Here is a 13,979-nt window from a genome sequence, read left to right on the forward strand (position 1 = left end):
CAGAAAGGACTTGTGCCCAGGAGCCTCACAGGGCCCTGGACAGTATCAGTATCAGTCTGCAGGCGTTAGTCATCACAAGGGCGCTGAATAAAGCCAGCTGACCTTTACCAGCCACAGAACCACTGCTTCCCCCTAGAGCAAGCCCTGCCCCTCTTGGGAAGTTCAGCAAGGCGTGTCCTCACCACCCTCCCAGGAGCCCGGCCGGGCTGGGCTGGGTTCAGTCACTGGGGCTCGTTCAGGGTGTGAGGAGCACTGCCCAGGCAGGTGGGTAAGAGGGTGGGCAGGAGCATGGGCAGGAAAGACCCTGCATACCCGGGGCGCCATCGGCGAGGGCACCTGGTGGCTCTGACCCTGAGCTTCTTTCTCACCTGCTGGCCAGGTAAGCCGGGCTGGGTTGGGGTCAGTGGAGGAGGCAGATACGTACCTGGAGGAGAGAGGGACAGATGTGACAGGTGCCTCGGGCTTCCCGAACCCCCTCGGGGGCAGTCCAGAGGGCTTCTGCTTTTTTTGGCAAAGGCCTCTATCACAGTCAGCCAGGTGGGGCTGGTTTTCCATACTGACTGGAGGAGACATCACAGAACGGCTACAGTGGGAATTAAATATTGCAGGATTAGAGGTGGCCAAGCGTTCCTCCTTCCACTGGCTCACTGACACGTTCATTTCCTAGGGCTTTTTTTTTTTTAATTGGAGTATAGTTGATTCACAGGCTTCCCTGGTGGCTCAGATGGTGAAGAATCTGCCTGCAAAGTGGGAGACCTGGGTTCAGTCCCTGGGTTGGGACGATCCCCTGGAGGAGGGCATGGCAACCCACTTCAGTATTCTTGCCTGGAGAATCCCCATGGACAGAGGAGCCTGGTTGGCTGCAGTCCATGGTGTCCCAAAAAGTCAGACATGACTGAATGACTAAGCAGATAGTTGATTTGAAATGTTGTGTTAGTGTCCAGTGTATCGCAAACTGATTCAGTAATTTATGTATATATATTCCTTCTTTTTTAAGATTTTTCTCATAAAGGTTATCACAGAATATACAGTAGAGTTCCATGTGCTGTACAGTAGGTCCTTATTGGTTATCCATCCGGGTTTTTGGTTCTTTTTTTATGATGAGGTTTATTTTATTTTATATTTTCTGACAGAGCCACATAGTTTTTGGGGATCTTAGTTCCCCAATCAGGGATCAAACCCGTCCCCCCTGCATTGGGAACCTGGAGTCTTAAGCACTGGGCAGCCAGGGAAGTTCCAATTTTTTTGGGTTTTTTTTGTTGTTGTTGTTTTATTGACACCTCTGATTTCAGTACCTGTGCTGAGCTCTCAGATAGGAAATGAGCAAGTCACAGCCCCAGGATTGCAGGAACTCCAGGCTGGTGGGCAAGACAGAGGGGTACCCAGTCTTTCTTGGTACAAAGTTGAGCAAGAGCTTTGCCACCTTAGAGGTGCAGAGAAGGGGCAGTTTCCCCAAAACTGCAGGGCAGTATTGGATTGGCTGGAATTTCTACAGACAAGGTCAGTGGAAGAAGGAGAAGGACACTCCTGGAAGGGAGAACCGAGGGGGCAAAGGCCAGGAGACAGGAAGTTGCAAGGTGTATTTGGGTCCTTTGATGTGATGTGAGCGAATTTGGGCTGCTCAATCAGGGGATGCTGAAGGGACGGGTGGAAGCAGAAAGGCAACTTGTGAGGATTAAGGAAGGTGTGTTCTTGGACCCCGAGGGGGACCTCACAGGCCTGTTAGTCATTTGGGGCATCAGCTTGGGCCTGGCTAACCAGAGAAAGCCCACCGGGCTCAGGAAGAGGTGGGACTCCAGCTTGGTGTTGGGGAGAGGAACCAGATTCTCTTCTCTAACCAAAAGAAGGTCCAAGACTCTCCATGTGTGGCTCCAGGGCTTCTAGATCCCCACACTGTTTTACCCCTTGGGCAGGAAATTAGGGCTCTCCAGCCAAACCACTCTGGTGTCCAAATTCTCCAGGCAAGGATGCTGGAGTGGGTTGCCATTCCCTTCTCCAGGGGATCTTCCCAACCCAGGGACTGAACCCAGGTCTCCTGCATGGCAGGCAGATTCTTTATTGTCTGAGCCACCAGGGAAGCCCTCTACACTGTGGTTATTTGTTAATCACTAAGTCGTGTCTGATTCTTTTGTGACCCCATGGACTACAGCCCACCAGGCCCCACTGTCCATGGGATTTACCAGGCAAGAGTACCAGAGTGGTTTGCCATTTCCTTCTTCAGGGGATCTTCCCAACCCAGGAATCACACCCACGTCTCTTGCACTGTGCCGAGTGCTTAAATATCTGTTAATTCACTCCTCCCAGGAGAAAGGACTGTCCTTAATGCTTGGCTGCAAAACAGAAGCTTCTAGAGCCTGAAGGGGAGTGTGGGTGAAGGCATCCTTTTTCCCCCATTCTCAAGAGCTCAGGCCGCGGACACTGGCAGGCTGGAAGCCATCCAGGGAGGGTGGGTCACCTCCTAGTCCCTCCCCAACTCAAGCCTCACTCTCTGCAGCTCCTGGAACAGGTGGAGAGGGCGCCCCAGCCCCCCGCCCTGAGTCACCCAGGACAGCTCTGGGCCCCGGAAAAGCTTTGCGGTTGGACGCCACTGAAAGGCACCCACACAATGGCCTGAATGGTGAGCGGGTTTGTACCGGACAATTCCACCACCTCTGATGGGGCGTGTCCCCCTGAGCTGTCCCCAAAGCACGTCACCACAAACAGAGGCTGTTTAACTGCTTTTGCCTCCGAGGCTTCCTCAGAGTCAGATGCCGAGGGCCGTGTGAATGGAACGGGCTCTTGCTCCCACCCCAAGGAGGGCTGGTTGCCTGGACTAAGGGTTGACATCCCTCCCCAGTTGCCCATCAGTTCCACAATAAACAGGAAGCCTGTCGGGGAGGGATTCCCCAGGCAGGTCAATTCAGACACCTTTCAGGACTCTTCACTTTAATTCTGGAAAAGACTCCCTCGATTCCTGGGCAGAGACTAAAAGAAATGTAAATCCGACTTTGATAGGCTGTGTGTCCTTGGGCCTGATGCCTAACCTCTCTGAGTTTCTATCTCCCTAAAGGGTAATTTTAAAAATTCCAGAGCTGGTGGAGATCCATTCCCCTCTCACCTCTCCCTCCACCCTAGACCCCATCCGGAGAATCTTCTTCTACATCTGCATCCTGTACTTTTCCCCTCCTTGACCGTGTGGTTGAAACCTGATAAGATCCCAGAGGACCACAGTAATCATCATTTTCTATTGTGGACCTACCGTGGGCCAGGGCTTTCACTCGCATTCTCTGGATTGAGCTTGCATGGGGAGAGTAGGGGTACATTGCCTCCCATTTTATGGAAGAGAAAACAGGCTCAGAGAGATTGAGCCCTTTGTTTAAAGTCACACAGCAAGCACTCAGTGCTCTGTGGTGACCTAAATGGGAAGGAAATCAAAAAAAAAGAGGGAATATATGTATATGTATGGGCTTCCCAGGTGCCGCTGGTGGTAAAGAACCCGCCTGCCAGTGCAGGAAACCCAGGATACCTCGGTTTGACCCCTGGGTCCAAAAGATCCCCTGGAGAAGGGAATGGCAACCCACTCCAGTACTCCTTCCTGGAGAATCCCCTGGACAGAGGAGCCTCCATGGGGTCACTAAGAGTCAAACACAACTGGAGCAACTTAGCATGCATGCACACATATGTGTGTGTGTAGCTGACTCATTTTGCTGTACAGTGGTGACTAGCATGGCATAGTAAAGCCACTCTTTTGTCGTTGTTCTGTCACTAAGTTGTGTCCAACCCTTTGTGACCCCGTGGACTGCAGCACACCAGGCGTCCCTGTCCTTCACAGCCTTCCAGAGTTTGCCCCGCTTCATGTCCACTGAGTCGATGATGCTATCTAACCATCTGTTCCCTGCCACTCCCTTCTCCTATTACCCTCAATATTTTCCAGCATCAGGGTCTTTCCAATGAGTTGGCTCTTTGCATCAGGTTAAAAAAAATTTTTTTAACAAGCGAGGGAAGGGATCTGAACTCCCATTTCTGGATGATTCCTAAGCCCTGTACTTCACCCTCTGCCTGGAAAAGACTGAGGGTTGAGGAGTGTTTCTCCTCTCTTGGCTGTTTCCTGGGTACCCCCATCCCCCAGGGGAGACAGCAACTGCCCTTCATCACCCCTTTGTCAATGTAAAAAATACTCACAACTTAAAAGTTGAGAGTTATGTTTTATTTGGTGGAAAATTTTAGGACTTCAAGCCAAGGAAGCAGCGTCTCAAGTAACACTGAGAGAACTGCTCCGAGGAGGCAAGGGGAGGAGCCAGGTTATATAAAAGTTTTGCAACAAAGGGCAGGTAGCCTGAACATCAAAGGATGATTGTTAATTAAAGAAAACCAGGGTCTCTGGTGGTCCAGTGCTTGAGACTCCACACTCCCAGTGTAGGAGGTATGGGTTCCATCCATCCCTGGTCAGGGAAGTAGGATCCCACATGCTGCAAGGGACAGCCAAAAAAAAAAAAGAAAGAAATACAGGAGGAAAACCAGATAGCCCAAGTTAAGGAATTTAGTGCCTTTCTAAGTACGGGAAGATGCAAGAGTCTGGATTCACTGAGATTGTTCCTTTCATACGCACCTCAGCTGTCTAGGGGCCAATATCCTGGCTTCCCAGGTGGCACGATGGTAGAGAATCCACCTGCCAATGAAGGAGATGCAACAGATGTGGGTCCGATAACTAGGTTGGGAAGTTCCCCTGGAGGAGGGCATGGCAACCCACTCCAGTATTCTTGCTTGAGAAATCCCATGGACAGAGGAGCCTGGTGGGCTACAGTCCATGGGGTCACATAGAGTCAGACACAACTTAGTGACTGAAAAACAACAACTTTACATCCCACCAGCCCACCTGGATGGAGTTTTCACCCTTCTCTTTCATGTCTGGTTTCTAGGGGTGTCCTCACTCTCCCCCGGAGAGGGGGGTCTTCATTCTCCTCAGTCGAAAAGGTCCCCCTTTCCCTTACATTAAGGTCCCTGAGCATCTTCACTCTACTGGGGAGGTCCTCACCTCTTTACTCAACACTCTTACACAGCGATTCATTCAGCCATTCATTTGTTCAGTGACAATTTCTTGAGCACCTACTGTGTGCCAGGCACTGTTCTGGTGATGGGGATACAGCTGTGAGCAACACAAAGATCCCTGCCAAGCTGACATTCTGGCAGGGGAGACAGATCAAAACCCATATCAACAGTAAATAAATTATGCATTTATGTATTAAGAGGGGCTTCCCTGATGGCTCAGTGAGTAAAGAATCCTCCTGCAATGCAGGTCCAACAGGAGACAAAGATTTGATCCCTGGGTCAAGAAGATCCCCTGGAGAAGGAAATGGCAACCCACTCCAGTTTTCTTGCCTGGAGAATCCCATGGACTGAAGAGCCTGGAAGCCTACCATCCAAAGGGTGGCAAAGAGTTGGACATGACTGAGCAATTAGGCACACATAAGTATTAAAATGGTGATAAGGAGAAGAGATTTTAGACAGAGAATCTGGGGTGCTGGAGTGTATTGGGGTGGATTGCTCTCGTCAGTAGGGCAGGGTGAGGGGAAGCCTCCTGTGGGTCAATGAACTAATGCATCCCAGTAAAACCCTGTGCAACCCAGAGGCAGGTAGGCTCTGATGTTATTTGTGCTTTAAAAATGGGGAAACTGAGGCTCCGTGGAGTGAGTGGGGCAGGACCAGCTTGAAATCCAGGACACCAGGGCTTGAGTTCTGGCTGTGTGTGTGCACTTGTGTAAGTGTGCATATGTATGTGAGACTGTGTGTGAGACAGAGAGAGAGCAAAACAAGGTCTTTTTTCTTATGAGGGGTACTCTCCTTTTTAAAAAAAAAAAAATGCAAATTATTTCTTTATTTTTGCCTATGCCGGGTCTTCGTTGCTGCAAGAGCTTTTCTCTGGTTGTGGTGTGCAGACTTCTCATTGGAGTGCCTTCTCTTGCTGTGGAGCACGAGCTGTAGGGAGCATGGCCTTTGGTAGTTATGGCTCCTGGGCTCTAGAGCACAGGCTCAGTGGCTGTGGCACCCAGGCTGAGTTGCTCCCCGGCCTGGGGATCTCCCCAGACCAGGGATTGAACCTGTGTCCCTGACACTGGCAGGTGGATTCTTTACCACTGAGCCACCATGGAAGCCCCGATGGGCCCTCTTCTTTTTCTTCTGACAGCATGTCCGCACTTTTCTCAGGGAGGGACAGGAGCCCTTAGATCTCTCCTCCCAGGGAAGGTAGGACTTCAGTTGGTGCTGAAACCCCCAAAGGACCCCTACCCAACCAGCAGTCCCTTGGGGGTGCAGGGTAGGCCAGCAAGGCAAGGTAGGACCAAGGGACTCAGTCTACTACCTGAGGCCCCTCCTGAGGGTAGAGCTGGGCTTGGCATTTCCTCTGCTGTCCGGGCTGGGCTTCACCTCCTTATGCCCCCACCTTGGCTCCTTGCCTGGGAAGAGACATCCCAGGAGCTGCCCTGGCTGGTGTGGCCCCATACATGTGTGGAGCCAGACCTCTCAATAGTCAAAGGAACAGAACCTGAAGTTGAGCAGGGCATCCTGCCTGGCTGTCCCCTACCCATCCTGACCAGTCTCATTCATCTCCATTGGACCAACCAGCCACTTGCAATATCTGTTCTAGGACGGCTATCCTTTGGGCACCCAGTTTTGGGACTCCCCAAGAGAGCTGGGCCATAAAGAAGGCTGAGTGCCAAAGAATGCATGCTTTTGAAACGTGGTGCCAGAGAAGACTCTTGAGAGTCCCTTGGACAGCAAGGAGATCAAACCAGTCCATCCTAAAGGATATCAGTACTGAATATTCATTGGAAAGACTGGTGCTGACACTGAAGTTCCAATGCTTTGGCCATCTGATGCGAAGAGCCATATCATTGGAAAAGACCCTGATGCTGGGAAAGATTGAGGGCAGGAGGAAAAGAGGGCGACAGAGGATGAGATGGTTGGATGGCATCACTGACTCAATGGACATAAGTTTGAGCAAGCTCCAGGAGACCGTGAAGGACAGGGAAGCCTGGCATGCTGCAGTCCATGGGGTCCCAGAGTCAGACATGACTTAGCAACTAAGCAACAAGATACAGTGAATCTGACCCCTGCTCCCCATCACTGATTCTTTTTTTAAATTTCATTTATTTATTTTTGGCCGCACTGGGTCTTTGTTGCTGCTCAAGGGCTTTCTCTAGTTGAGGTTCTCAGGCTTCTCATTGCGGTGTCTTCTCTTGTTGCAGAGTATGGGCTCTAGATGTGCAGGCTTCAGTGACTGTGACACATGGCCTTAGTTGCTCTGAGGCATGTGGGAACTTCCTCGCCTCTGTCCAGTACATTGACAGGCGGATTCCTAATCCCCGGACAACCAGGGAAGCCCCCCATCATTGATTCTTACTCTGATTCCCACTTCTCCGGTTCTGACCCGCTCCCTAACAGTACTCTGATCCCATTTACATCCTCCTTCTAACTAATAATAATAATAATAACAGCATTCAGTGCTATGCTAAAATGAGCCAAGGTAATAATAATATTTTTCAATTATTTTTATTTTTCATCTTAATTTTTTATTTTTTTAATATAAATTTATTTCTTTTAATTGGAGGTTAATTACTTTACAATATTGTATTGGTTTTGCCATACATCAACATGAATCCGCCACAGGTATACACGTGTTCCCCATCCTGAACCCCCCTCCCTCCTCCCTCCCCGTACCATCCCTCTGGGTCATCCCAGTGCACCAGCCCCGAGCATCCTGTATCATGCATCAAACCTGGACTGGCGATTCGTTTCATATATGATACTATACATGTTTCAATGCCATTCTCCCAAATCATCCCACCCTCTCCCTCTCCCACAGAGTCCAAAAGACTGTTCTATACATCTATGTCTCTTTTGCTGTCTCACATACAGAGTTATCATTACCATCTTTCTAAATTCCATATATATATGTTAGTATACTGTATTGGTGTTTTTCTTTCTGGCTTACTTCACTCTGTATAATAGGCTCCAGTTTCATCCACCTAATTAGAACTGATTCAAATGTATTCTTTTTAATGGCTTATGTTTTTAAATTTTAATTCACATCCAGTCCACTGTCTTTGGTGAATTTTGACAAATTATACTCATACAACAATCAAAAGCAATATATGCCAGACAATGGGATTTTTTATTTTATTTATTTAATAAATGCATTTGTTTAAAGCTGGGCACAGTCTTTCTCTGGTTGTGGCAAGCAGGAGCTACTCTCTAGTTGTGGTGCCTGGGCTTCATTGCAGTGGCTTCTCTTGTTGTGGAGCACAGGCTCTGGGATGTGTGGGCTCAGTAGTCTGGCACACGGGTTTAGTTGCCCAACGGCATACGGAATCCTCCCCGACCAGAGATCAAACCCGTGTCCCAGGCATTGGCAGGCAGAGTCTTAACCACTGGACTACAAGGGAAGTTCCAGACACTATTTTAAGCCCTTTACATAGATTAATTCATTTAATCCTCTTCGTGGCCTGATGAAATACGTATCCTTATCACTTCCACATTGCAGATAAGGAAACTGAAATGGAGGCATTGTTCGTTTATGTGACTTGTCCAAGGTCATGCCACTGGTCCGTGGGGGAGCTGGACCTCTCTTCCAGGCAGCCTGGCTCTGTAAATGCCCAGTGATGCTGACACTAGCTCCCTTCCCAGTGACACCAGGGTGAGAGAAGAGATGGGATGGGGAAGGAAGCCAGGCGAAGCTAAATAGCAGAGGATGAGCTGATGCAGGAACATCTGGCAGAGTTTTTGACTGGGATTCATAATAAGAAATACATCTGTAGGGATGTGGATGGGCCTAGAGTCAGCAGGACAGAGTGAACTGTCAGAGAGAGAAAAACAAATATTGTATATTAATGCGTATATGTGGAATCTTAAAAAAAAATGTAAGGAATCTATTTGCAGGGCAGGAATAGGGAAGCAGACATAGAGATCAGACATATGGACATTGTGGGGGGAAGGGACGGGGGGATGAATTGAGAGATTAGAACTGACATATATACACTAGGGCTTTTCAGGCGGCACTAGTGGTAAAGAGCCTGCCTGCCCATGCAGAAGACATGAGACCTGGGTTTGATCCCTGGGTCAGGAAGATGTTCTGGAAGAGGGCATGGCAACCCACTCCAGTAGTTTTGCCTGGAGAATCCCCATGGACAGAGGAGCTTGGCGGGCTACAGTCCATGGGGTCGCAGAGTTGGACACTACTGAAGCGACTTAGCATGCAAGCCTGCACCGACACATATACTACCATGTGTAAATAGCTAGCTAGTAGAAAGCTTCTGTATAGCACAGGAGATTCAGCTCGGTGCTCTGGGATGATCTAGGAAGGTGGATGGGAGGTGGGGTGGGAGGGAAGTCTAAGAGGGAGAGGGTGTGTGTGTGTGTGGCTCTATGTGTCCAACTCTTTGCGAATATATGGACTATAGCCCACTAGGCTCCTCTGCCCATGGAATCCTCTGGGCCAGAATACTGGAGTGGGTAGCCTTTCCCTTGTCCAGGGGATCTTCCCAACCCAGGGATCAAATCCAGGTCTCTCGCATTGCAGGCGGATTTCTTACTGGCTAAGCCACAAGGGAAGCCCAAGAATACTGGAGTGGGTAGCCTAATCCCTTCTCCAGTGGATCTTCCCAACCCAGGAATCAAACCGCGGTCTCCTGCACTGCTTCCCTTGTGGCTCAGCCGGTAAAGAATCCGCCCGCAATGCGGGAAACCCAGGTTTGATTCCTGGGTTGGGAAGATCCTCTGGAGAAGGGAACAACTACCCACTCCAGTACTCTGGCCTGGAGAATTCCATGGACTGTATAGTCCTTGGGATCTCAAAGAGCTAGACATGACTGAGAGATTCACTTTAACTCCTGCATTGCAGGCAGATTCTTTACCAACTGAGCTATGAGGGAATGAAAAAGAAATGCATTTTACATTGTGACCAGCTCTGTGCTTAGGTGTGTGTGTATCTAAAAATATTTTTGTAAAATCATTTACCCCTGCTGCACCTAGTGTGCCCTGATGCCTTATTCTGTTATCCTCTTACATTTTTGCTGTTGTTGACAACCTACTAAATTGGGTTCTTATCTGCTTTTTCTATGGAACAGCAATAAGCTTAGACCAAGCACACTAGAACAGTCTCTCAATTGGGCATCGTGTCCGACTCTGTGCGACCCCAGAGACGGCAGCCCACCAGGCTCCCCCGTCCCTGGGATTCTCCAGGCAAGAACACTGGAGTGGGTTGCCATTTCCTTCTCCAACTCAATTGGGCACAGAGCTCAGTATATCTGGATCATTCTTTGTTGCGGGAGCACCGTCCTGTGCATTGGAAGATATTAATCAGCATCCCTGGTCTCTACCCACAAGATACCAATAGCAACTGACCCTCAAATCATGACAACCAAAAATGCTCCATGAGTACGTGCTCAGTCATGTCTGATACTTTGCGACTGTAGCCCGCCAGGCTCCTCTGCGCATTGGATTTCCCAGGCAAGAATAGTGGAGTGGGTTGCCATTACTTTCTCCCAAGGATCTTCCCGACCCAGAGATGGAAGCCAAGTCTCCTGTGTCTCTTGTACTGGCAGGCAGATTCTGTACTGCTGAGTTGCTCTGGGAAGCCACCTGGGAATCCCCAGAGTGTCTCCAGACATTGCCAAATGCAGCCTGTCATAGTACCTGAAAATAGTAGGTATACAGGAAATACTTGTTTCATGAATAATAAAGGCAAAAAAATCTCACTTGATGAGATTACTGGTCTGCAGCCTCATTCCCCGGTAATGACAGCTGTCCTGATAGCCTAAGGGGATGCTAGTTCATCTGCTCTGTCCAAAGCAGAACCTAAGCTCAGGCGCTACAGCACTGACAGGAAGACAAGCAAAGCATCTCTCCGACAGCTGTGGCTCCTCTGAAAGCCCCAGGACGAGCTCAGTGCTGAGCTCTCCCCAGACTCTTACAGAAGCCTTCAGCTTGCCACCTCTCCCTCTGCACCCCTTTCTCGATTGCCGCAGGGCCTTCTGAAGAAGCCTCTGGGTTTGTGTCAAGTGGTACCCACAGATACCTCTTCTTCAGCCAGGGTTCGGTCCCCAGTCCTGTCATGAGTCCTGCTTTGGGGACATCCTTGGGGACAATGTTCAACCTATTTTTTTGAGGCCCTGTTTTCTTCACAGTTGTGTCTCTGAAAGCATGGCTCATCTGGGACCTGAACTTTGGAGGATGCTTCAGAGACAAACAACTGTTTCTTTAAAAAAAAAAAAATTATTGGAGTATAGTTGATGCATGGAAACCCACTCCAGTATTCTTCCTTGAAAAAGCCCACGGACAGAGGAACCTGGCGGGCTCCAGTCCACGGGGTCAAAAAGAGTCGGACACAGCTGAGCAACAAAGCACGCACGTAGTTGATTTATTGGGTTGCCCTCAAAGTTTGTAAAGATTTTTCCATGAGATGTTACAGAAAAACCAGATGAACTTTTTGGCCAACCCTGTACAATGTCGTGTTAGTTTCAGGTGTGCAGCAAAGTGCATCAGTTATTTGTTGTTCAGTCACAAAGTTGTGTCCAACTCTTTGCAAACCCAGCTTCCTTGTCCATCACCATCTCCCCGAGTTTACTCAAACTCATGTCTGTTGAGTCGGTGATACCATCCAAACATCTCATCCTCTGTTGCCCCCTTCTCTTGCCCTCTATCTTTCCCAGCATCAAGGTCCTTTCCAGTGAGTCCATCACGTGGCCAAAGTATTGGAGCGTCAGCTTCAGCATCAGTCCTTTCAATGAATACTCAGGGCTGGTTTTCCTTTAGGATTGACTGGTTTGATCTCTTCGCTGTCTAAGGAACTCTCAAGACTCTTCTCCAGCACCATGGTTCAAAAGCATCATTTCTTTATGATCCAACTCAGCCTTCTTTATGGTCCAGTTCTCACACCCGTACATGACTATTGGAAAAAACCATAGCTTTGACTATGTGGACCTCTGTTAGCAAAGTGATGTCTCTTTTTTAATACTCTATCTAGGTTTATCATAGCTTTTCTTCCAAGGAACAAGCATATTTTAATTTCTTGGCTGCAGTCACCATCCGCAGTGATTTTGGAGCCCAAGAAAATAAAATCTGTCACTGTTTCCATTTTTTCCCCATCTATTTGCCATGAAGTGATGGGACCAGATGCCATGATCTTAGTTTTTTGAATGTTGAGTTTTAAGCCAGCTTTTCACTCTCCTCTTTCATCCTCATCAAGAGGCTCTTTAGTTCCTCTTAGTTTTCTTCCATTAGAGTGGTATCATCTGTGTATCTGAGGTTGTTGATATTTCTCCCAGGAATCTTGATTCTACCTCATGAGTCATCTAGCCCAGCATTTTGCATGATGTACTCTGCATAAAAGTTAAATCAGTTATAGTACTCTTGTCTGGGAAATCCCATGGACAGAGGAGCTTCATGGGCTACAGTCCATAGGGTCGCAAAAGAGTCAAGACACAACAATAATAATAGTGGTTAAGACTCCACACTTCCAACTCCTCTTCATGCAGGGGGCATGGGTTCCATTCCTAGTTGGGGAACTGAGATCCCACAAGCTGCAGGTGAGGCCAATAAAAAAAAAAGAAAAAAAAAGACAATTCAGTAAGGAGAGAAGAGTGAATCAATAACAGAAGCTGAATTAATGAATAGGTGTTCATTTGTGTAAAGGGCATGGTGATCATTGAAAAGATGAGTGAAGGCTTATGCTGTTGGCCTGGGGAACTGTGAGAACGTAGCTGTGGTTTCAAGAAGACGAGAGGATGGATTTTGTGGGATATAAGGACAGAGCAGAGAGTCTCACCCTCAGCGCTATTGATGTTGTTGTCGTTTCGTCACTCAGTTGTATCCAGCTCTTTGTGACCCCATGGACTATAGCCCACCAGGCTCCTCTGTCCATGGGATTTTCCAGGCATGAATACTGGAATGGATTGCCAAGCCACTGTCCAGAGTATCTTAACAACCCATGGGTTGAATCTGTGTCTCCTGAATCTCCTGCATTGGCAGGCGGATTCTTTACCCCTAAGCCACCAGGGACCCCACTGTTGAGATTCAGTTCAGTTCAGTTCAGTCACGGCCAGGTAATTCTTTGTGGGGGTGGTTGGGGGGTGGCGGGGCGGGAGGGGGGCTATGCATTACAGTTTTTAGAAGCATCCCTAGCTTCTGACCACTAGATGGAAGTCGAAGATCACTAGCTGTGACAACTAAAAGTGCATAGATAATACCTGTTCTCTGGAAGAACAATCACAGTGGGTTGAGAAGCCCCATTTTAGAGACACAAGGGGATGGATCATTAAGGACCATGACACACTAAGGAACTCTATCCTATAGGCAGTGAGGATCCATTGAAAGATTTCAGAAAGGGAACTGAGAAATGGTTAGCTTTTCATCTTCAAGAGCCTTCTGTGGTTGCAACACCCTCCTGTTTCTCCTGCCCAAATTTACTTTTCTTTTAAAATTTTTTATTGCAGTATAGCTGCATTACAATTTATGTTAGTTTCTTCTCTACAGCAAAGTGCATCAGCTATGCATATACATACATACGTTTGTTGTTTAGTCGCTCAGTCGTGTTCGACCTTTTCAAGACCCCTGTGGACTGTGTAGCCCGCCAGGCTCCTCTGTCCATGGGGATTCTCCCAGGCCAAGAATACTGGAGTGGGTTGCCATTTCCTCCTCCCGGGGGATCTTTCTGACCCAGGAATCAAACCTGTGTTTCCTGCATTGGCAGGTGGGTTCCTAACCACTGCACCAACAGGGAAGCCCAAATCTAACCACATCATCAGATATTTTTCACATAACAGCACACAAACCAATCAAAGATAGTCCAGAACAGATCAGAGGCTACAAATCATGTATATAGCCCCTCTTTTTTGGATGTCTTTCCCATTTAGGTCACCACAGAGCCTGAGTAGGGTTCCCTGGCCTGTATGTAGGTTCTTATCAGTCATCTGTTTTATACACAGTAGAGTATTTATGTCAATCTC

General features: G+C 48.4%; 1 protein-coding gene across 1 annotated transcript in view; it reads left to right on the forward strand.

Annotated features, from left to right (window-relative positions):
* The first annotated feature begins 239 nt into the window (after positions 1–239).
* LOC120864601 (mucin-16-like) overlaps positions 240–13,979 on the forward strand; it is a 109,588-nt gene continuing 95,848 nt past the window's right edge. The window contains 1 exon segment of the mRNA XM_040241643.1: positions 240–379. Within this exon segment, the coding sequence (XP_040097577.1) occupies positions 289–379 (91 nt within the window). The 5' untranslated portion in view covers positions 240–288.

Source organism: Oryx dammah, unplaced genomic scaffold, assembly GCF_014754425.2.
Source record: "Oryx dammah isolate SB20612 unplaced genomic scaffold, SCBI_Odam_1.1 HiC_scaffold_5, whole genome shotgun sequence".
Lineage (NCBI taxonomy): Eukaryota > Metazoa > Chordata > Mammalia > Artiodactyla > Bovidae > Oryx > Oryx dammah.